The sequence below is a fragment of the Plecotus auritus genome, assembly GCF_963455305.1.
Source record: "Plecotus auritus genome assembly, chromosome: 3".
NCBI lineage: Eukaryota > Metazoa > Chordata > Mammalia > Chiroptera > Vespertilionidae > Plecotus > Plecotus auritus.
In genome coordinates this window covers 185967894-185993584 of record NC_137772.1, presented here as the reverse complement: position 1 = coordinate 185993584, position 25691 = coordinate 185967894, and the positions used below count along the sequence as shown (strand labels likewise).

The window sequence follows — 25691 nt, the reverse complement described above, 5'->3', positions numbered from 1 at the left end:
TAAACTTAAATGTTTATTTTAAACCACAACCACCACTCCAATGCTGGTGCTTACCAAATCTACCCTTTGTCATAAATGACACCACTATCTTGATTTCACAGATAAATGGGAGTCATCCTCCTCAACTCCTCTTCATCACCATCTCAGAAATTGTCAATTCCAACTCTAAAACACATCTTCGAGCTCTTTTCTTCTCTCCATAGCTCCTGTCATTAGATTAATTCAAGTTTTCATCTTTCCCATGATCACTTCAAGGGCCTCCTAACTCACATCTCTCTTTATTCTTGTTCTCTCTCAAACTCATCTTCCATATAACATCCAGAGTAATCTTCTTAAAAATGAAAACACAGAAATATAATTTCATCACTCTAAAAGTCTTTATTGGCTTCCCATGGTACTTGAAATAAATATTTTCTTTTGTCTACAGAGCCTGGACCCATCTACCTCTTGACCTTCATCATGGGCCAGTATCCCCTCTTTCTCTTTGCCCCAGCCAGCTGGTCTTCCTTTATGTCCCCTTGCACACCGAATCCTTCCCATCTTATGGCCTCTGCACCTGCTCTTTCTTCTTCCTAGGATTCTCTTAACCCCACTCTTGCATTGCTGACTTTTTTTCATCCTTTAAGCCTCTGCTTAGATGTCAGCATTCTGGCTCTATATGACACCCACTTTAAAGTTGGTCCCTACCTCTAAACTTATTCTTCTTATGGAACCTGGTATTTTTTTCTTCCATAAAACTTATACTTTGGAATTACAGTTTTATTTGCTTGCTTGTTTTATATTTCCCTCACCAAACAATTAAGCTCCATGAAGACAAAGGACGTACATATATTTGACTTACACCTATACAAAATTGAACAAATGGTTAACTAAAGGAAATATGCAACCTATTGTTTAGAGAAAAAAGTCAATGTATAGTATATCAATTTTTATTAAATATAAGTTTACTAGAAGCCTGATGCATGAAGATTCGTGCCAGAATAGGCTTTCCTTTCCCTGGCTGTCGGCACCACTTTCGCTCCGGTAGGAGCCACCTTTCCACCTTCCTATACTGCTCAGAGGCCCAGAGCGTTTCCAGCAGCTTGGCGGCCGCATATGCAAATTAACTTCCATATTTGTTTGATTAATTTGCATACTCACTCCTGATTGGCTGTGGGCATCACGAAGGTATGGTCAATTAGCATGTTTGTCTATTATTAGGTAAGATATGTATACAGATAAAAAGAGAAGGTATACTAGGATATAGATATTACCTTTTAATTCTTTTTATTATGTATTTCTGGGTTTTCCTAATGTCTTACAATGAATATGTTTTACTTTTAAAATCAGAAACATAAACCTTTTAAGCACTGCTCCTGTTCCTCAGATACATTATGATTAGTTCAGCTCATGGGAAATATATTGGTTCCTTCTCAGAGGCTGGAATTATATTAGCTACCCACCAAGTGATTAATCTTTATGACTAGAAATAAAATTTGTCTTAGCTAATGCCGTATATTACTAAATAAAATTTTTCGAATTGCTAGAAAAACGTAGTTACATACAATGCTATGCAGTTCCAAGGGGGATTAGAATTTTGAAGAAAGACAATTATTAATAATATTTATGATGGTGTACATCTAAAAACAGCTACATTTGAAAGAATTGTAACTTGCCAAAACCGGTTTGGCTCAGTGGATAGAGCGTCAGTCTGCGGACTGAAAGGTCCCAGGTTCGATTCCGGTCAAGGGCACGTAACTTGGTTGCAGGCACATCCCCAGTAGGAGGTGTGCAGGAGGCAGCTGATCGATGTTTCTCTCTCATCGATGTTTCTAACTCTCTATCCCTCTTCCTTCCTCTCTGTAAAAAAATCAATAAAATATAAAAAAAAAAAAAAAAGAATTGTAACTTATATCCTCAAAAGCCTTTTCTGAATATCAGCAACTAGAGGCCTGGTGCATGAAATTCATGCACAGGAAAGGGGTGTCCCTCAACCCAGCCTGCACTCTCTCCAATCTGGGACCCCTCGAGGGATGTCTGACTGCCCGTTTAGGCCCGATCCCGGTAGGATCGGGCCTAAATGGGCGGGCAGTCAAACATCCCTCTCACAATCCAGGACTGCTGGCTCCCAACAGCTCGCCTGCCTGCCTTCCTTATTGCCCCTAACTGCTTTTGCCTGCCAGCCTGATCACCCCCTAACCACTCTCCTGCCAGCCTGATTGCCCCTAACTGCCCTCCCCTGCAGGCCTGCCCCCCCCCCCAACTGCTCTCCCCTGCAGGCCTGGGTCCCCCCCAACTGACCTTCCCTGCAGGCCTGCCCCCCTCACAACTGCTCTCCCCTGCAGGCCTGGGTCCCCCCCAACTGCCCTTTCCTGCAGGCCCAGTTGCCCCCAACTTCCCTCCTCTGCTGGCCTGGTCACCCCTAACTGCCCTCCCCTGCAGGCTTGATCGCCCCCAACTTCCCTCCCTTGCAGGCCTGGTCCCTCCCAACTGCCCTTCCCTGCTGGCCTGATTGCCCACAATTGCCCTCCCCTGCTGTCCTGATCCCTCCCAACTGCCCTCCCCTGCAGGCCATCTTGTGGCAGCCATCTTGTGTCCACATGGGGACAGCCATCTTTGACCACATGGGGGCAGCCATCTTGTGTTGGAGTAATGGTGAATTTGCATATTACTCTTTTATTAGATAGGATACTGGATTGTCAGAAGTGCCTACAAGCCTGATTTTAATAATCCCTGGCACAATGACCTTATTGAAATACATGGACAGACAAGCACTTTTACATAATTGTACAGTATTAAGTTTCATCATCTCACACAATTCAAAAAATTGTTAGATGTTCTTTTGCTCACCAAGAGTGAAAGTTTTCAGTCATTTGAAAAAAAAAGTATATAAACTGTTACTTTTGATAGAACACAAAACATTGTTTCTTATAAAACTTTAAGCAAAAAAAATAAAAAACAATTCACAATCAAGACTTTGAAAGTTTTCCTCTGTTTTATGCTTGTGCTAATCGGATAAATACGTACTTTTCCAATTTAGGAACAACTCTTGCACAAAATGATGGAACGGAAATATTCCTGATTTTTAAATGAACTAATTGTTAGACTGTTTCAGAGGAGCAGTACTGGAAAGAACATTCATCTATTTATGGCACTAAGCAGATGAACTCTTTGTTTTGAGAAAAATGTTCAGAAATGTTTAATATATTGTGAAGGCCCAGAACAACCACCCAGTATCATATTCATTTTTCAACTAAAGTAAAAATGATGAAGGTAAAAGGTCACCTGGACCAGCACACATCTTTAATGCAGTTGTTATATTACAATTAAATCTTAGTAATGATGATAGAAAGGACAGTTGCCAGAGATTAGACCAGAGTATTAGATAAACTGAGTAGTGCAGACATACTATTAAGATAAATTCAATAAAAAGAACCTCAGTTTAAGACTATACATATTTAACCTGCATAGACAATACCAAGAGGAAGCACATGTACAAGTGCATGAACACAAACTCAAAACTGAAGATTTACATTCTTATACAATTCCTCTTGAATGTTAACACCGGGATTACCAGAGAATCCATGGACCTTTTCTTCTAAGGCAGTGGTCGGCAAACTCATTAGTCAACAGAGCCAAATATCAACAGTACAACGATTGAAATTTCTTTTGAGAGCCAAATTTTTTTAACTTAAACTTCTTCTAACACCACTTCTTCAAAATAGACTCGCCCAGGCCGTGGTATTTTGTGGAAGAGCCACACTCAAGAGGCCAAAGAGCCGCATGTGGCTCGCGAGCCGCCGTTTGCCGACCACTGTTCTAAGGGAAAGAGAGAAAGTTTTGTCATGTAACTCATTATCCAAACCTTTTCTTTTTTTTGGGGGGAAGGGGTAAAAATTAATAATCTTAAACTCAATTATAAGAATTCAAGAGGAAGGAACACTTCCAAGCTCATTCTATGAAGCCAGCATTACCCTAATTCCAAAATCAGATAAAGGCAACACAAAGAAGGAGCATTACAGGTCAAAATCCCTCATGAACATAGATGACAAAATCCTCAACAAAATTCTAGCAAATCGGATCCAGCATTAAGATCATACACCATGACCAAGTAGATTTATCCCAGGGATGCAAGGATGGTATGATATACACAAATCAATAAACGTGATACATCACATAAACAAATTGAGACATAAAAATCATAGTCATATCAATTTATTCAGAAAAAGCATTTGATAAAACCCAACACCCTTTCTTGATAAAAACCCTCAGCAAAGTGCGAATAGAGGGATCATACCTCAACATCATAAAAGGCTTATATGACAAACCTACAGCCAACATCATACTCAATGGGCAAAAACTAAAACCATTTCCCCTAAGAACAGGAACAAGACAGGGATGCCCACTTTCACCACTCCTGTTCGACACAGTACTGGAAGTGCTAGCCATAGCAATTAGATAAGAAGAAGAAATAAAAGGTATCCAAATTGGAAAAGAAGACGTAAAGTTGTCATTATTCGCAAATGATATGATACTGTATATAGAAAACCATAACGACTCCATCAAAAATTTATTAGACTTAATAAATGAATTCAGCAATGTGGCAGGATACAAAATTAATGCCAGAAATCTATAGCATTTTTATACACCAATAGTGAACTTACAGAAAGAGAGATTAAAAAACAATCCCATTTACCATTACACCAAAAAATTAAGAAGCTTTTTAAGATACCTAGGAGTAAACTTAACTAAGGAGGTAAAAGATCTGTGCTCGGAAAACTACATGACACTGAAAAAAGAGATAGAGGAAGACATAAACAGATGGAAGAACATACTGTGTTCATAGATTGGTAGAATCAACATCATTAAAATGTCCATACTACCCAAAACAATCTATAGATTCAATGCATTCCCCATTAAAATACCAAAAGCATATTTCACAGACCTAGAATGAACTCTCCAAAAATTCATCTGGAATAAAAAAAGACCCCGAATAGCTGTAGCAATCCTGAAAAAGAAGAACAAAGTAGAAGGGATCTCAATACCAGATATCAAGCTGTATTACAAAGCCACTGTTCTAAAAACTGCCTGGTACTGGCACAAAAACACATATAGACCAATGGAATAGAATAGAGAACCCAGAAATCGACCCAAACCACTATGCTCAATTAATATTTGACAAAGGAGGCATGAACATACAATGGAGTCAAGACAGTCTCTTCAATAAATGGTGTTAGGAAAATTGGACAGATACATGCAAAGAAATGAAACTAGACCACCAACTTACACCATACACAAAAATAAACTCAAAATGGATAAAGGACTTAAACATAAGACGGGAAACCATAAAAATCTTAAAGGAATCCACAGGCAGCAAAATATCAGACATATGCTGAAGCAATACAGTATCTTCACTGATACTGCCACTAGGGCAATGGAAGCTAAAGAGAAAATAAACAAATGGGACTACATCAAAATAAAAAGCTTTTGCACAGCAAAAGAAACCATCAACAAAACAACAAGAAAGCCCACTGCATGGGAGGACATATTTGCCAATGTTATCTATGATAAGAGTTTAATCTCCAACATTTACATGGGAACTCATACAACTTAACAAAAGAAAGATAAACCACCCAATCAAAAAACGGGCAACGGACCTAAATAGATACTTTTCGAAAGAGGACATACAGAAGGCCAAGAGACATATGAAAACCTGCTCAAAGTCACTAATCATCAGAGAGATGCAAATCAAAACAACAATGCGGTACTATCTCACACCTGTCAGAATGGCTATCATCAACAAATCAACAAATGACAAGTGCTGGCAGGGATGCAGAGAAAAGGGAACCCTCATCCACTGCTGGTGGGAATGCAGACTGATGTAGCCACTGTGGAGAACAGTATGGAGTTTCCTTAAAAAACTGAAAATGGAACTCTCATTTGACCCAGTGATCTCACCTCTAGGAATATATTCCAAGAAACTAGAAACACCAATCAGAAATGATATATGCACCTCTATATTCATAGCAGCACAATTTACAATAGCAATGATTTGGAAACAGCATAAGTGCCCATCAGCAGATGAGTGTATTAGAAAACTGTGGTACATCTATACAATGGAATACTACTCTGCTATAAAAAGGAAGGAACTCCTACCATTTGCAACAGCATGGATGGAACTGGAGAGCATTATGCTAAGCAAATAAGTCGTTGGAGAAAGATAAATATCACATGATCTCACTCATCTGTGGAATATAATGAACAACATAAACTGATGAACAAAAACAGATCCAGAGACAGAGAAGCATTGATCAGACCCTCAAACCTCAGAGGGAAGGCAGGGGAGGGTGAGGGTAAAGGGGAGAGATCAACCAAAAGACTTGATGCATGCATATAAGCATAACCAATGGACACAGACACTAGGGGGGTGAGGTCATGAGCGGGAGAGTGGGGGGCAATGGAGGAGATAAGGACACATATGTATACCTTAATCAATAAAGAAAATTTTTTAAAAAAGAAGACAAGTATAAAATCTGAAGGCTTTATCCAGATCTTACATTATTATAGATCAATGTCGCCATAGAAATAGATGTATATGTACATACACACACACACACAGAGGGAGAGAGAGAGAGAGGATGAGAAGTGACTTCCTTCTAACATTCTTGGTTAAGACAGAACATCTCACATAAGGGATTATTTGCTTTTTAGGATCTTCTATTTTTAGGAATGAAACTGAATTATTAACCATCAAAAAAAAAGACACCTTGATCATGTCACTGTAATTGTTATACATAAAATATAGAAAGGACTAAACTCCATCAATTTTTAAAATTAGATTATTTAATGTTAAAACCTTATTTAAAACATTTTAACATTAAATATACTTTTAAAATATTTTAAGGAACTGCTTTTACCATGTCTTTGCTTGCTGTTAATCCTATGATTAGTGACATGTTTTAACATCAGAAAAAGGGGGGGGGAAATGGACTCAATTTATCCATGAGGTTCTTACGGGTGATTATAGGTTAATTTTATCACAGATCTGTTAGCTTATCATTTATGTGATTCAAAATATTTTTAAATAAATTGGGCAGATTATTATTTTAAATATTTTAAATTAAATTAGATTGCCCAATTATTTTAAATTAGGTTATTTTATTTAGATAGTTATCTAAATTCTATTGAAAACAAATTTTCAAAATGTCACACCAACCCTGTTATTTTTGAATATTTAAAAGCAGTTCTTCACACATAAACAATAAAGGTTGTTGACTGACAGTCATTAAAAAGTAGGCAATCATGTATTTAAAATACTCAAAACTAACATTTCATAAATTTCTCAGAAATCCTCCAAATTAATCATTCCTATAATTTTTCCTAGCTTAGCTGTCCCCCCAGATGCAAAAATAAACCCATTCTGGAAAAATATAAAATCGACCAAAGCCTCAAGTTATCTCTAATTTGTCCTATTCAATATTCAGTGATTATTACAAATTTGTCAATTATACCTTAATAAAATTGGGAAAAATCTAAAATAAAATAAAAATTTTCAAGACCAATCTACAGCACTCTTTCCAAGACTAACATGGCTGATGTGGAAATCTAAACGAGTGTGCATAGTATTTTCCTTAGGGACACACAATGTATTTTTGCTAAAACAGTAATGCCTTAAGACTGACTATGCACGCCATCCTATCTAATAAAGAGGGAATATGCTAATTAACCATCACTCCGTCACAAAGATGACTGCACCCACAGCTGAGGCCAAGTTCCCATAAGGAGCCTTAACAAGCAATCAGCAGGGACCTGAGGCTACGCCCTCCCCCGCCCCCGTGGGGCTTGACAGGGGACCTCAGGCCACCTTCCACACCCGGCAGGGTCTGATGGGGGACCTCAAGGTGCACTTCCCATCCTGGTGCTGGGCTAGGGGACCTCAGGCTGCTCCCTGGCCCCAGCGCCAGGCCGGGGGACCTCAGGCCATGCCCCCCACCAGGTTGGGCTTGACAGGGGACTTCAGGCCACAGCCCCCACCCTGGCACCAGGCCAGGGGACCTCAGGCCCCCCCCCACCCCAGCACTGAGCCAGGAGACCTGAGGCTGCGCCCCCTGCCTGGCGGGGCTTGACAGGGGACCTCAAGGTGCACCCCCAGTGCTGGGTCAGGGGAACTCAGGCCATGCCCCTCACCCAGGGGGGACCTGAGGCTGTACCTCCCTGCCGATGGGGCTTGACAGGGGACCTGAGGCTGTTCCCCCCCACCTGGCGGGGCTTGACAGGGGACCTCAAGGTGCACCCCCAGTGCTGGGTCAAGGGAACTCAGGCCACGCCCCCCACCCAGGGGGGACCTGAGGCTGTACCCCCCTGCCGATGGGGCTTGACAGGGGACCTGAGGCTGTTCCCCCCCAGCCTGGCGGGGCTTGACAGGGGACCTCAGGCCATGCCCCCCACCCAGTGGGGCTTGACAGGGGATCTCAGGCCATGTCCCACACCTGGCGGCGGGGTTTGACGGGGGACCTCAAGGCATGTCCCCCCACCCCAGTCTGGGCTGGGGGACCTCAGGCCACACCCCCTGTTCTGGCGCCGGGCCAAGGGACCTGAGGCTACATTCCCTGCCCAGCAGGGCTTGACAAGGGTGGGACTAGCCAGGGCTGGATCTATCCCAATGGGGAGGGGGGGGCAGCTGGGTCTGGGTCCCATGAGATTTTGAGGCACATGTGGGTGGGCGGGGACTTGACTCTGGGTCCCGTGGTGCACCCTAGACTCTGACAGGAGGAAGGTTTTCATATACATTTTACTACTTTTCTTTCATTTCTGACACTTCTATTATAGAGAAAGGGCAAATAGCAATATTAAATTATTTCCTCTAATTAATCCCCTTTTAATGTGCATGAATTTCGTGCACCAGGCCACTAGTAGGATATATTAGTTTTACAAAGTTCTTTCAACCACATGCTGCACAACTGTGCTTGCAAGAGAACATCAGATGTCTTTTGCTACAATCCCCTCAATCAGTCACAGAGGAGAAGTCATGATACCTACAGTGAGAACTCTTCAAATGTCTAAAGTAATATAATCCATACAGAGCAAATACATGCTTAGCAGTACAGTATAGTTTAAATGTTGTTTTGAAAAAAGAGAAAAGAAAATCTAACCAAGCAAAAATATTCACTTGTTCTGCAACAGGACCCTCGGTACTTTAGCAGCAGTGTTGCCCAAAGACTGTGGGGAGCTCCCTCTTTCCTATATCAGTAACTTGAGATGTTTCACTATAATGTTCCTACAGAACAAAAAGGAGAAAATGAACACTCCTAAACTCTAAGAGGTAAATAGAATGTTTTCAACAGATGCTATGATTCAAATTCCAAAATATGCTGTTAAAGTTAAGATAAAAAGCAACACAGCCCAGCTGGCCCAGCTCAGTGGTTAAGCATTGACCTATGAACTGGTACGTCAGGGTTCAATTCCTGGTCAGGGCACGTGCCCAGGTTGAGGGCTCCATCCCCAGTAGGGGTGTACAGGAGGCAGCCGATCAATGATACTCTCTCATCATCAATGTTTCTATCTCTCTCTCCCTCTCCCTCTCTGAATAAAAAAAATATAGTAAAAAAAAAAAAGATAAAAAGCAGCACAACAAGCATTTGGTTCTCAGAACTCATCAGCATCCCACATAAATGTCCTCACATGAAAACTGTGACCTTTGTACAAAATGACTCTGAAGGGATTCTTCCAACTCATAAATTCTGACACCAGGAGCAGTGTGTGCCCATGTTTGAGGCTATCGTCAAATTTATCCTTTCAACAAATATTAACTGAGCACCTTCTAAGATTAAAGCCCTATCCCAAATTCGGTAGCACGGGAGCTTGACCTTTCAGGAACACTGGTTAAGAAGTGAAGATAAGATATAGAAGAAATGTTTGCTGAACGATATAAAGTAGAAGGTGACAAGGACCTGAAGAAAGATACAGAAGTTATGGAATTTCAAAGGTGCAAGGAGGAAATTCTAGTTGTGAAGGTTAGGAAAGACCAATGGGTAAAGTAACATTTAAACTGAGCTATGAAGAATTGTCTCATTCCTTCGGAAGATGTGTGTTTATATATCATACAGATATTTTTCAGTATGGAGATGAGTAAGTGTGACGATAGCTCAATGTCAATGAATGAAGCAGAGACAGTGTCTAACTATAACAATCAGCACATAGCAGTAGATTTGCCTCCAAACTACAATCACTGTGGGTTACAAACAACTTCAGCTTGCTTTCTTTCAACACATACTAACTTAGGAAATCTGGAACCAACTCTATAATTTTACATGTTTAAAAGTAATTCACAAAATAGATTACTAATGGATAACTAAAATTTAATGCAAAGGAGCTAATTGCAACATTTTCAGAAGCTCTCAAAGTCAAGTGTGCATCCTTAGGGATGTTACTTTGCTATTTCCACTTGCCACTAAGAGGTTTTCATATTTTCATAATTCATGGCACTTAAGTATCATTTCTAGCTCCAAAATCACTATGCACTAAAATATAATTTTTGTTTTAAAAGATCCATTACTTTGAGAGCTTTTGATAATTCACAATCATTAAATAGAATTTACTGATGATATGCAAGTAATTCTAATAGTGCCAGACATAATTTTAAAATTGCAGATTTCAGCTATAGAAAAAATTAAAATAATCTTTCTATCACTTTATTTGGAGCATTTGTTTCAACGTATGTTAGGTTCCTTTTTATTTTTTATTCCTTTTTAATATCTAAAAGTAATTCATCACAGAACATAAAATCATGTGGCTAGTTACTACACATTTTTCAAGAATACAGCTAAATTCAAATACAATACTTCAAACAATTAAAAAAATAATAATAATAAATAAATAAATAAATAAGGGCACACTTGGAAAAGTGTTAAGATGCCAACAAGAGTATTTGTTATTAGACATTTGTAATACTTTCAACAATAAAGATAATTTTTAAAAAGAAAAAAAATAAATTCAAATACAAACACAACCACTATATTATTGATAGAGTGCTGACACCTAAATCAGTAACTTGATTGCATAAACATACTGACGTTCCTGATAAAATTCTCCAATGATATTGCATGCTCCTTGAGGTAGAAATAGCGTCTATTTTAAAATTTTACACATCTCTACAGCTGAGAGCCACCCAGTAAATATAGGTTAAATTGCTAAGTGGGTGGATATATTTAAAATTATTAATCAAGCATCTATAATATCATTTTACTTGTCTGATTCCAAATATCCTGAGAATAATTATCAAGGCTGTTCAAACCAGTCCTCCGCAGGGTGAGGCACGTAGGCATATCAATTATCTTAAGCTGAAAGCAACGGAGACCTTGAGGGCTCAAGAGAACCTTCTACCCCTCCCTTAAAGGATTTAAATAAGGGCCCCAACCCATAAAAAGAATTATCACGAGAAATAACTTTTTACGACCTGTCTATAGGACAAGGCAAACTTAATTATTGACCAGGTGTGCTTCTTATCATCCTGCAATGACCTTCCTCATCTCTGAAGCCCTAAGGTGCCTTACCTCATCCTTAGCTCAGAATGCCATATGTACCTCATTTTACCTTTGCGTAGCTGACCCCCTTGGGTATGTTGGGTCTGTAACTCTCCCATACATGTGGGGTTCCCATATATACATTTGTAATTAAATTTGGACATTTTCTTTTGTTAATCTGCCTCCTTTCTATTGGATTATTAGACCAACCAGAAGAAGCTAGAAGGGTGGAGGAAAGCACCCCCCCTCCCCCCTCACCCACACTCACACACTTTATTATACTGGTTTTTGCTATTATATTTTAAAATAATGTACAATACTTAAAAGATACTTGGGTGAACTGATGAGTACCCACCATAAAATCATAGACTTGGGAGGAAATTAGAGCCAATCAAATGCAACTTCTTACCTGGTGAATCAGTCTAACACCTGTCTGAATGCAGGACAACCACTAGAGTCCAGGGTACAGTTCTAAAAACCCATTCTACTGTGGGATACTCTAAGTGTTACAAATGTCTTCTTCACAGATGTCTTCTTCACAAATGTCTTCTTCTACATAAAGCCTCTTTGTCCTTCCATCCCTTGGGCCAAATTTTTTGTTTCCCTTTTTGTTTGTTTGTTTCAATGTCAATTAAGTATATCCCCATTTCTAAATGAAAATAAGAATTTGAGGATAATTATTATGACTATTCTATTCAGAGTCTTTGTATTTTTCAGGTTTAACATTTATTCATTGATATGGCATAGCTTTCATACCTTTCTTCAAGATGGTAGCCCTCCTTAAATACACATTTGGCATTTGAACAGTTGAAAAATAACACTCAAGATGTGCTCCCACCAAAGCAAAATACAATAGTATTTGATTCAATGACATGAAATCGCCAACACAACCATTTTTGACCTACAAAAATGACAATTTCATATAGCTCAACATAATAGCATTATCTTCCTTGATGTAAGCACTGCACATCCATCAATGAATCCTCAGATTGCATTAGCTTTTTAGCAGCTGTATAACATCACAGCTTTATATTAGGTTTGAGGCCAAGTAAATCCCTTAGGTCATTTTCCCATCAATCTGTGCAATGAATTTTACGGAATTTATAATGCAAGAATTTACTTACCTGCCACTTACTAGTTTTATTATGCTTATGAAAACTTTTTAATCTCTTAGCGTTCCAATGTATCTGAAATCATATAGTGCTTACTATATGCCAGACACGTAGTCATTATGAGTGGTTCACATTTCATCCTCGGAGTAACCACATGAGCTAGAATCATTATCTCGTTTTCCACGTTGCAGAGGGGGAACAGAGACACTGAGAGGACAGGTGCACTCCCTTAATCGCTATATTATGCTGGCGCTCAAAATAAGGAAACTGTCTTTCTCAAGTGGTTTGGGATAATTGAATAATATACATAGTGTAGTTCACTTTTCCATCGCTTTCCTTTATCAAGCATGTTCAATTAGCTGCTAAACGCAAGAGATTTTAGCTACAAAATGCTTGTCTCTTGCACCTCGCATTTCCTTTCTATTCTTGCAGGTCATTCTCTAGTTTTTAACACTTTTAATTCTTTCGCAATTCTGTCTTTTGAAATTGCCTCTTAACTGGTATTTCCCCATATTGTCCATCTGCCTTCCACTCACTATATCAGTGGTTCTCAACCTTTCTAATGCCACGACCCTTTAATACAGCTCCTCATGTTGTGGTGACCCCCAACCATAAAATCATTTGCATTGCTACTTCATAACTGTAATTTTGCTACTGTTATGAATCGTAATGTAAATATCTGTGTTTTCCGATGGTCTTAGGCTCTACAGCAGCGGTTCTCAACCTGTGGGTTGCGACCCACAGGTTGAGAGCCGCTAGCACCCACAGGTTGAAAACCGCTGCTGTAGAGCCTAAGACCATCGGAAAACACAGATATTTACATTACGATTCATAACAGTAGCAAAATTACAGTTATGAAGTAGCAATGCAAATGATTTTATGGTTGGGGGTCACCACAACATGAGGAGCTGTATTAAAGGGTCGCGACATTAGGAAGGTTGAGAACCACTGCTCTATATGATTCTGTGTCCTATTTCTTGTCACCTTCTCAATTTCTACTTTGTTTTTATAACCCCATTTAAGTATTATTGTCTCTTATAGTACTTTCTATTCCTTCAAAGAGAAAAAATAAACAGGTAAAATACCATTTCCTGTTTTTATTTTTATTTATTTATTTTATCCCATCACCATGTATCCCCCATAGACTCTCTTCCACCTCCCCCCACACCAGTCACCACACTATTGTTTGTAATTACACCATTTTCCCTTAAATTGTAGGCCTCCCTCTCCCATTGTCTTTCCTTCAGAGTCAAACCTGAAAGAGTAAGTATAAAGCTCCAAAGATCAATTTATAGAATGTCCTTCTTTTAATAAAATCAAAATATAAAGCTTGAGATAAGAAAAGGGTTCTGGAAAGCAAGGTGGTCGAATAGTATAGGCACTGAAGCCAGATGGCCTGGATTGAAATCTCTACTCTGTCTTTTACCACTGGGTAATTCTTGTCAAATCACTTACGCTTTCTGGGCTTCCATTTCCTCGGGGGTAAAATAAGGATGAAAATAATATCTACCCCTTAGGGCTGTTGTGCAAATTAAATTAGTCAATATATCTAAAGGGCTTACAACATCAGTCATTATTATCACAAAAGACCTTGTAAATTAAGTAAGAAATCTGTATCTCATTGCTTAAGCATCAGGAAAGCCACATCATTAGGCATTTGCTTTGGTCCAGATGCCTATTCCTGTACCAGTGGGTCTTATCTCAGTTCCTTTATTGGCCCTTCAAGTAACCCTATTTTCTAAACACTCCTGGTAAATGCTCAGCCCTAACTAGCCTGACCTATGGTCAGTCAGCAGTTCCACCACATTGTCCCAGGCCTTTGAGAAAATGAACTGTAGAGCAAATAACAAGAGAAAAGCATATCCCTCAGGCAAATAATCAAAGGAATAACTAGAGCAACAAGAGAGAGGGACATCTATCTAATAAAAGATTAATATGCAAATTGACTGTCGCTCCAAGACACAAGATGGCTGCCCCAATGTGGTCAAAGATGGCTGCCCTCATATGGACACAAGATGGCTGCCACAAGATGGCTGGCAGGGGAGGGCAGCTGGGGGTGGGGACCCAGGCCTGCAGGGGGTGACTAGGCTGACAGAGGAGGGCAGTTGGTGGGGGACCCAGGCCTGCAGGGGAGGGCAGGTGGGGGGACCAGGGAGAGCAGTTAGGGGTGACCGGGCTGGCAGAGGAGGGCAGTTGGGGAGACCAGGTCAGCAGGAGAGGGCAGTTGGGGGAGACCAGGCCTGCAGGGGTGGGCAGTTGGGGAGACCAGGCCTGCAGGGGTGGGCAGTTGAGCGGGACCAGGCCTGCAGGGAAGGACAGTTGTGGGGGACCTAGGCCTGCAGGGGAGGGCAGTTGGGGGGGCCAGGCCTGCAGGGGAGGGCAGTTAGGGGTGACCAGGCCAGCAGGGGAGGGCAGTTGGGGGCAACCAGGCCAGCAGGGGAGGGCAGTTAGGCGCAATCGGGCCAGCCGGGGAGCAGTTAGGCATTGATCAGGCTGGCAGTGGAGTGGTTAGGGGGTGATCAGGCTGGCAGGCAGAAGTGGTTAGGGGCAACCAGGCAGAGGCAGGTGAGCTGTTGGGAGCCAGCAGTCCTGAATTGTGAGAGGGATGTGCAACTAAACAGGCGGTCAAACATCCCTCAAGGGGTCCCAGATTGGAAAGGGTGCAGGCTGGGCTGAGGGACACCCCTAGCCCCTCGTGCATGAATTTTGTGCACCGGGCCTCTAGTAGACTCATAAGAAGACAAAAGATAACATGGGTCTAAATAAAGGAAACGGCTTATCTGAGGTTTTTATTTTTATGAAAAAGAATTCATAACACTCAATAACCGATTAAATGAGGGAGGTGTAGGAAGAAAGTCAAGGATGGCTGAAAAAATTGCAGTTGGATATTCTGGCTAGTGATGTTATCAGCTACATTTGGAGTGAAGAAGAAGCAAGCCTGGTGAGCTGACACTTGTATATGCAGAGTTTGACATAAATATCGAATAATCAGAAGCAATTAGATAAGAGAAACTGGTGCTCAGTATCCCACCTACCCATTATCAGTAGAGACACTTTTTGAATTGGTTTGTTCTCTCAGTTTCGAGGATAGAGTATAATGATCTACTCTTGCCCTCTCTCTCACAATTGAGACACATGGGTAAAATGGCTGGCTGCAAAGCAATCTGTGGCAACAAATAGCACGGATCTCACCAGGGAAATCTCACCAGAAACTGTAACCTCATTAAAACAATGCACTAAATTCCTGGGCTAACCAGCAGCTACAAGCAGATGGAAAGGCCTTTCATTTGAATGTGCTCCCCTCCCCTTCAGCATCCACGCTTTCATCGGAACCTAGACATACATTAGAAAATAAATGGACTAAAATAGAAATGCTGCCTCCTTGCTTTTGCTTTACTAAACAAAGTATATTTGTATTAAGAAGCTGAGTTTCTACTTTATTTTCAGATAATAAGTTACTAAATGGCAATGAACAGGTGATAGTTAATATCTCGCAGCACACTTAAACCACCCCCCCTTTTAAATGGTATTTTAAAAATCAGCAGTTGACCTGAAAAAGTAAGACTTCTGTTACATAAGAATTGTAACACATTAAATTTACTTTTGACTGAGGAAAATACAAGTTTCAAGACTAGAATATTCCACAGGAAAAGTCATAAAAGAGCCAAATATTCAGGATTATTAAAAATAAAACACAATGGTTACTTTCACAAAATAAAGTAGAAATTCAATCTTTGGGTTTAAAAAGACTTAACAACTAAAACCAGGAAAGTATCATTCTCAAATTGTAACTTATACCCTGTCTTCCAGCACATTAAAAAAAAATTAATTCTTACCTCTCTCCATTCTTTATTTCCAACTCCTTGTATATATAAGACACAAACTACAAAAGATGAAAAACATATATATGTTATTTATAAAAATCAGATATGAATGCATAATTTATGTTTCAACTGTCCAAAAACATCAAAATTAATTCCTAATTCCCAGCCCTCCTCTTGCCAGAAAATTGCTAGTAAATCATTAAATGTCTGAATTTTTTTGTAAAGAAAAAACTATATCAGATCTCTAGAACTTAATTATATAGAGAGCTTGGCACGTAAAAAATATAATGGTAATTTACTAATGTCTCTACATTATGCTACAGATGTAGATAACTTTTAAAACTATGGTTTAACAGTTTAAACATTTCAGTATACTACTAGACATAAGTCAGAAGTTTTTCCTAAATACCTACTGTACTCAAAGCAATTACAGGAAGGATAACCTAGAACAAATTATACACTAATTTTTGCAACTCCCATCCTCAATAGAGTCATATTTATTTTATTGTACTTTGTAGATATTGCATATTTATTTTTTACAATAAAAGGTTTGTGACAACCCTGTGTTTATCAAGTCAATCGGTACCATTTCTTCAACAGCATTGGCTCACTTAGTGCCTCTGTGTCACATTTAGGTAACTCTCTCAATATTGCAAATATTTCCATTATTGTTATTTTGATTTTGGTGATCTGTGATCAGTGCGCTTTGATGGTACTATTATCATTGTTTGGAGTGCCAGTGTAAGACGGCAAACTTAACTGATAAATGTTGTGTGTATTCTGACTGCTCCACTGACCAGTCGTTCCCAAGCCTTTCTTCCTCTCCTTGGGCCTCCCTCCTCCCTGAGACACAACCATAGTGAAGTTAGGCCAGTTGATAACCATACAATGGCCCCTAAATATTCACATGAAAGAAGGAGTTGTACGACTCTCACTTTAATCAAAAGCTAAAAATGATTAAGCTGAGTGAGGAAGAGCTGTCAAAAGCCAAGACAGGACCTAAGCCTCTTGTGCCAGTTAGCCACGTTGTAAATGCAAAAGGAAAAGTTATTGAAGGAAATTAAAAGTGCTATTCCAGGGAACACACAAATGATAAGAAAGCAAAACAGCCTTATTGCTGACATGGAGAAAGTTGTAGTGGTCTGGACAGATCAAATCAGCCACAGCATTCCCTTAAACCAAAGCCTAATCGCTTCAGTTCCCTGAAGGTTGAGGGCGGTGAGGAAGCTGCAGAAGAAAAGTCTGAAGCTAGAAGAGCTTGATTCATGAGGTTTCAGGAAAGAAAATGAATGCCTGGCTTCAAGGCTTCAAAAGACAGGCTAATTCTCCTGTTAGGGGCTAAAGCAGCGGGTGATTTAAAGGTAAAGCCAATGCTCATTTACCATTCAGAAAATCCTAGGGCCCTTAGGAATTATGCTAAGTCTAGATGACAGCACAAAACCTAGATACAGCACATCTGGTTACAACATGATTTACTGAATATTTTAAGCCCACTGTTGAGACCTACTGCTCAGACAAGAAAAGATTCCTTTCAAAATATTACTGCTCATCCACACTGCATGTGGTCATCCAAGAGCTCTGCTGGAGATACACGATGAGGTGGTTGTTGTTTTCATGCCTGCTAACACAACAGCCATTCTTCAGCCCACAGATCAAGGAGTAATGGCAACTTGCAGGTCTTATTATTTAAGAAATATAGTTCATAAGGCTATAGCTGCCATAGATAGTGATTCCTCTGTTGTATCTGGTGAGACAAATGGAAATCCTCTTGAGAAGGATTCACCATCTAGATGCCATTAAGAACTTTTCTGATTCATGGGGCAAGGGCAAAATATCAACATGAACAGGAGTTTGGAAGAAGTTGACTCCAATCCTCACGGATGACGCTGAGGAGTCCGTGACTACAGCAGAGGAAGTGACTGCAGATGGGGTGGAAATAGCCAGAGGGCTAGCATTAGAAGTAGAGTCTGAAGATGTGACTGAATTGCTGTGATCGCATCATAAAACTTTAACAGATGAGGAGTTGTTTCTTATGGATGAGCAAAGAAAGTGGTTTCTGGAGATGGGATCTACGCCTACTTAAGATAAAGTGAAGTCTGGTGAAATGGCAACACAGGATTTAGAATATTACATAAACTTATTGATAAAGCAGCATCAAGGCTTGAAAGGATTGACTTCAATTTTTAAAGAAGTTCTAGTATGGGTAAATGCTATCAAATAGTACTGCATGCTACAGAGAAATTGTTCATGAAGAGTCAACTGATGCACCAAACTTCTTTGTTGTCTTATGTTAAGAAATTCCCACAGCCATCCCAACCTTTAGCAACCACCATTCTGATCAGTCAGTAGCCATCAGCTTCAAGGCAAGACCCTCCACCAGCCAAAAAATTACTACTCACTAAAAGCTCAAATAATGTCTAACATTTTTAGTATATTACTTTTTAATTAAGGTGTGTATATTTTTAGACATAATAATATTGCACACTTAAAAGACTACAGTATAGTGTAAACATAACTTTTATATGCACTGGGATACAAAAAAAAAAATCTCTGTGACTCTTTATAGGGATACTCGTTTTATTGTGATGGTCTGAAACTGAACCCTCCAAGGTGTATCTCCAAGGTATGCCATATTTGTAAACAGGTAAGAAATCCTGTCAACCATAAAGAGAAGTTGCAAATGGGAGATTAAGGGTTTGGGATAAAGATTAGGGGATTAAAAAATAAGTCCTACTTACTTGTCAAATGAGCTACAGACATTTTTAATACCCACAAATTATAATGCCATTTCCCAATGACTACCTCAAGAATTCTAACATCTGACAAAACCTTTCCCCTATAACTAAATATTTTTTTCATACATTTGTAGAGATGGAGCGCTGTTAGATATCAACTTCTAAATAATACACAATTTGTACTAATTGATTTATACATTAATGTGGCTGTTTTCTAACTCAAACTATGTTTTTTTATTTTACAAATTATCTCTGATGTTCAAAATATCTATTTAGGAATCAAAAAATTCAGCTCATACAAGATGTTATATATTTCATGTAGTTACATATGCCTTATACACTGCTTTCATTTACCAAAAAAAAAAAAAAAAAAAAAAGAAAAAGAAAAGGAAGAGTATTACTCTGTGACTAAAACACTTAAAGTCATGGTCCATATGATTGTTTTTCAAATACGATTTCTGCCATATGGCCATAGCATGAGACTGTAATTCAAAGGTGAACTGTCCTGCATTGGAGTCATCTGCACTTCCATCCTATTCTCAAAAAGCTGACCAACTCCCTCTTAGGTAGAGTACTGCCCAGGGAGATGAGCACACAGGGCTTGAGTCCATTCCCCTTCTTTCTTTCTAAGCTTTAAAACAAATATTTAAACAAAAACTATGAGTTCCATATAATTTTTGCAAAATCAGAAAGTAAAATAAGTAGACTATCAAAAGCAAGTAAACAGACACTTACTTGGATCAGATTTAGAAAATGTGTCTCTGTCAAGAAGATTTCTGTTGAATAAAACAGAAAATGTTAGATGAATATGAGGCCAAAATATTTATCCTATCTAATAAAGAGTAATATGCAAATTAACCATCACTCCAACACACAAGATGGCTGCCCCCATGTGGTCAAAGATCTTGCCCCCATGTGGACACAAGATGGCTGCCACAAGATGGCCTGCAGGGGATGGCAGTTGAGAGGGACCAGTCCTGCAAGGGAGGACAGTATGGGGGGAACCAGGCCTACAAGGGAGGACAGTTAGGGGTGACCAGGCTGACAGGGGAGGGCAGTTAGGGGCAACTGGGCCAGCAGGGGAGCAGTTAGGCATGTATCAGGCTGTCAGGGGAGTGGTTAGAGAGTGATCAGGCTGGCAGGCAGAAGCGGTTAGGGGCAATCAGGCAGGCAGGCAGGCAGGCAGGCAGGCGAGCGGTTGGGAGCCAGCAGTCTAGTATCGGGCCTAAACGGGCAGTCGTACTTCCCTCGAGGGGTCCCAGATTGGGTGCAGGGTGGGCTGAGGGACACACACATAACCCTGTGCATGAATTTCATGCACCGGGCCTCTAGTATAAATATGTACATATACATATACATAAAATGCATATATATTGTATGTAATATGTTATATATGTATATATAGTACACACACACACCCAAATAAAAACTGGCCACAGACCTGCCTGTATTTATTCAAAAGACATCACTGGAGTTTGGGAAGCCAGGGTGGTTTATTTGTTCAGCCTTGCACTGCAGTTAGCTGATAACAAGACTTGCCACAGTCTAAGATTAAAATCCTTTGAGAGAATTAACTTTTAGGTTTCCTTTTATTTCTTCATTAATGAGTACATAGATACTCAAAAATGTTTCCTGAATTGAATTGTGAGTTGTTGCTAATGCAAAAGTGTTTGGGATTCAGAGCATGGCCCTAGCATTAGAAGGCAACAGTGAAACATCATCTACTGACGTGCCTGACATCAAGCCTGATGAGCTTTATGTCACTATTATGGTTTGGAAATTTAAGATGCGTAAAAATCTTTTTTTTTTAATAAATCTTTATTCAGATTATTACAATTGTTTCTCCTTTTTCCCCCCATAGCTCCCCTCCACCCAGTTCCCACCCCACCTTCTGCCCCTACCTTCCCCCCACTGTCCTCATCCATAGGTGTATGATTTTTGTCCAGTCTCTTCATGAACCCCCCATACCCCTTTCCCCCTGAGAATTATTAGTCCACTCCCTTTCTATGCCCCTGATTCTATTATATTCACCAGTTTATTCTGTTCCTCGGGTTTTTAATTCACTTGATTTTTAGGTTCACTTGTTGATAGATATGTATTTGTTGTTCATAATTTTTATCTTTACTTTTTTCTTCTTCCTCTTCTTTAAGAATACCTTTCAGCATTTCATATAATACTGGTTTGGTGGTGATGAACTCCTTCAGCTTTTTCTTATCTGTGAAGCTCTTTATCTGACCTTCCATTCTGAATGATAGCTTTGCTGGGTAGAGTAATCTTGGTTGTAGGTTCTTGCTATTCATCACATTGAAAATTTCTTGCCACTCTCATCTGGCCTGCATAGTTTCTGTTGAGAAATCAGCTGACAGTCGTATGGGTGCTCCCTTGTAGGAAACTAACTGTTTTTCTCTTGCTGCTTTTAATATTCTCTCTTTGTCTTTTGCTCTTGGCATTTTAATTATGATGTGTCTTGGTGTGGTCCTCTTTGGATTCCTTTTGTTTGGGGTTCTGTGCGCTTCCTGGACTTGTAAGTCTATTTCTTTCACCAGGTGGGGGAAGTTTTCGGTCATTATTTCTTCAAATAGGTTTTCAGTATCTTGCTCTCTCTCTTCTTCTGGCACCCCCATAATTCTGATGTTGGTACGCTTGAAGTTGTCCCAGAGTCTTCTTACACTATCTTCAACTTTTTGGATTTTTTTTTTTTTTGCTTTTTGCTTTTTCGGTTGAGTGTTTTTTGCTTCTTTGTATTTCAATTCTTTGACTTGATTTTTGTGTTCCTCTAGTCTGTTTTTGGGTCTCTGTATAATATTTTTTATTTCAGTCAGTGTATGTTTAATTTCTAGTTGGTCCTTTTTCATATCTTCGAGGGTCTCGTTATATTTATCGGCCTTTTCTAGGATATTCTTGAAAAGCCTTATAACCGTGGTTTTGAATTCTATATCCAGTCGTTTGTTTTCCTCCATTTCTTTCGTTTGTGATCTGATTCTTTGATGCCGCATTTTCACTGCTTCCCTGAGTTGGTAAGGTAGATTTGTGTGCTAGGTTTCCAATATGGCCCAGTGGGTCTGCCTCCCCAGTTAACCTGAGGTGGACACTCTTGGTGCACCCCTTTGTGGACTGTGTGTACAGCCTTGTTGTAATTAAGTCTTGATTGTTGTTGGTATCACTGGGAAGAATTGACCTCCAGGCCAGTTGGCTGTAAGGATCAGCTGTGTCTATGCTGGGAGAAGTTCAGTGCTGGAGACAGCCTTATAGGATTAGACTTGCCAAATTGCAATAGCCTCTGTGCTCAGCTTGGATGGGGTGGAGTCTCAGTCTTGGCTTCCCGTCAGCCTTGCCCTTGCGCGCACGTGCGCGCCTTCAGACCTCTGCCTTCCCTGGCTCTCAAGTCTTTGCCCGAGAGTCCAGACTCCCCCCACAAGAGCATGGGTCCCCAGGGGCTCGCCTGGCACTGGGGTTCACTGCAGTCAGAACTGGGGCTCAGTGCAGTCAGGAGCCTCTGACTCCCTTCCACTAGGGAAAGCCTGTGGCAACCTCCACAGCCTTTGTGCGCACTGGCACGCACGCGCCTTCAGACTTCTGCCTTCCCCGGCTCCCTAGTCTCCACCCAAGAGTCCAGACTCCCCCCACAAGAGCGTGGGTCCCCAGGGGCTCGCCCAGAACTGGGGTTCAATGCAGTCAGAACTGCGGTTCAGTGCGGTCGGGGTCTTCCTTCCCCCTTCCGCCAGAGAAAGTCAGCCAGGCTCTCAGCCGCCCTTCCCTCTGCGCGCACAAAGACCCTTTGCCGTACCTCCAATTCTCTGTGAGCTTTTCTCTTTCCTTCTAGTTGTAGAATTTTCACTCAGCCAGCTTTCCTGTTGTTCTGGATGGTGTCCGTTCTGTCTTTTAGTTGTAGTTTTGAAATTGTTGTGCGAGGCAGCAGTTTAGGTGCTTACCTATGCCGCCATCTTGGTTTCTCTCCCGTAAAAATCTTTAAGCACAGACTTGCTTAAAGATTCTTCCCAGGAGAGGAAAAAATTAAAAAGGTAGACAAGGCCATTACTAGAACCTATTTATTATTTTTTTACAGATATTTCCACCTCTACAACAAATAAAAATGGGTAATCAGAAAATGTCGATACCTGGATTTCTCTGGTATTGGAATAACCTCTTAAATTCAATGAGTAGTAATGCAGCCCTTTCCCCTATGCTTATAATAACCCTGAGGAATATAAAAAAAGTTAAGTTCACTATGCTCTGATTAATAAGGCAGATAATTATTAGAAAAAAAATGTCTAAAACTAATTTCTTCTAAAAAGTCATCATTTGAAGTTATAACCTTGTCTAAAAAACGTGGCTGTCCAAAATGATGATTTGAAGGTTCTAAAAGTTAAATTTGTACTCCATACTCATCCTTCATTAATTAGTAATAATTTATAATACATAAATTATATTTCCATACATAACACTTATAAGAATCCCATGTTGAAGCTGTCTTTTTCCTCCACAAGGACTAATACTTGTGTGCATTTATCTGTCTGCCCTTGGTATTTGAAAGGCCTCCTGTTTTCATATCAATCTGATATCATTTTAGTTACTTCTATTCCTAGAAAGAAAATATCAGCCATATCTATATTTGGAATTAAATCAGATTCAAAGATCACTAGTCAGAAATCAAATTAAAATAATATTTCTGTCCCCTAAAAGCAGACACCATGACTCAACAATGGTTGGTAAACAGTAAATTAAAACATTTCCAATTGAGAAATTACTGTGATATATTTACAAAAAGTAGTTCTCCACTTACAGATAAATTCTCCAGCCCTTCCTGTGTTTCCAGTTTTTGCTAATTAAGTGTCCTAAAAAAATGTAATTCAACTTTCTTTCACAGTTCATAAATATCAAGGAGAGATGACAGAGGAAAACATTGCAGAGTGGTTGGGACTCAAAAACCATCTTATATGCTTATTTAAAAGAAAATAATTTGATTTTAACCACAAATACAAAATAATGGGTTTCTAGCAACAAAAAGATAAATAGTCTTAATCAGAGACTTTACTGGTCACATTGTTTCTTCCAGCCATTATGATCCATAAAACATAATGGTAAAGTCAAAAACAAAGAAATAATAAACCTTAGATCTTTTATATGAAGAGAAATAAAACTCTTCATAATGTAGTCCCTGAAATGTACAATTTAAATTTCCCATTGCTGTCTGATGATAAATTTTATCTATTCTTTAGTCATATGAATGTAATAGGATCTCTGACTATATTTAATTTCCAAAGACTACTTACCCAAACATACACAATTTGAAAAGTTTGGGAAAGGCAAGTATTCTTAAATAATATATATACTGAAAAATGCCAGTGATTGTCAAAAAATGTTATCCAGGTTGGATTTATAAAAGGAATACAAGATTTTTACCTTCCCAAATTCTATTAGAAACAAAGCACATTCACACTAAGTAAAATGAGATAGGTATTGTTGCGAAGGCCGCTTCATCAGAAAAGAAAGTATGCTGAGGCTCAGAGACACTGAGTAAATGAATAAGAGCACACAGCCCAGGACGGGATGATCCAATGCAGCCAGCGCCTCCTGAATCCAATTGCCCTGTTCTTTACAAAATGCCACACTGTCTGGAGAAGTCCAGAAGAAACAACTTATTTTCCTGTGAATGTTAGAAATGTAGAAGGCCTCAAAAATATAACATTGGTTGAGCTACTAGAGTGTAAAATAAAATACATTCTAGTAGTTCATGGACTGATCTGAAGAGAGAGGCTGCCTACAAAATGAAGAGAAAGAACTAGGGTGGCCAAACATAACTGTTTTCAATAGAAAAATATTGTTGTTTTCCATAAGAGGCACTTTAAAAAAATAGCGCTCGCTCGCGCACAGACAGAAACACACACACAGAAACACACACACACACACACACACACACACACACACACACACACACTCCCTATCAGCTTTTATATAGGAAGACTACTCCTTCCCTCCAGTGGAGTGTCATCTGCTTGAGCTAGGATGCCTACAGCTTTATGCCTATAATTTTATAACATGATGTCAAACTTCACTAGGTGAAAAATCCTGTGTCTTTCTAGGCTATAAATCTAAATGCAGCCAAAACAAGGAAGAGAACAAATTCCTGAAAAGAAATTATGAAAAAAATACAGTGTACAAGTTAGAAGATTTACCTGAAGAAATTTACAGTGTATGAGTTTGAAAACTATGATCTGTGAATTAGGTTGTTCTAATAACCACTTACCCTCCAATTCCAATTAAAATTGACTGGACTGTGGACTTCAACAAGTTCAACTGAAATAGCTAAGGCTCCATCAATTAAACTCTAACCTTCATGAAGAAATACTCTGTTAATGGAAAAGACGTGTTTTGTATGAAGCCTGAAACAGGAGTAGATAAGCAAGAATTTAGTAACATCTCTCTAGGACCAGCCAGGAGAAAGGCTTCCCTGAGGTCCCACCTTTCCTGTCAATGCTCATAGGGACTAACCTTTTGACAGAGATCGATGCACCAGGC

At 39.7% G+C, this 25691-nt stretch overlaps 1 protein-coding gene across 1 annotated transcript in view; it reads right to left on the bottom strand.

Moving 5' to 3' along the window:
- The window catches only part of CPNE8 (copine 8), a 197285-nt gene that overhangs the window by 146945 nt on the left and 24649 nt on the right, over positions 1-25691 (bottom strand). The window contains exons 2-3 of the mRNA XM_080658963.1: positions 19908-19948; positions 16450-16496 (exon numbers count right to left, since the gene is read on the bottom strand). Coding sequence (XP_080515089.1) covers positions 16450-16496; positions 19908-19948 — 88 coding nt within the window. The remainder of the gene's footprint in view (positions 1-16449; positions 16497-19907; positions 19949-25691) is intronic.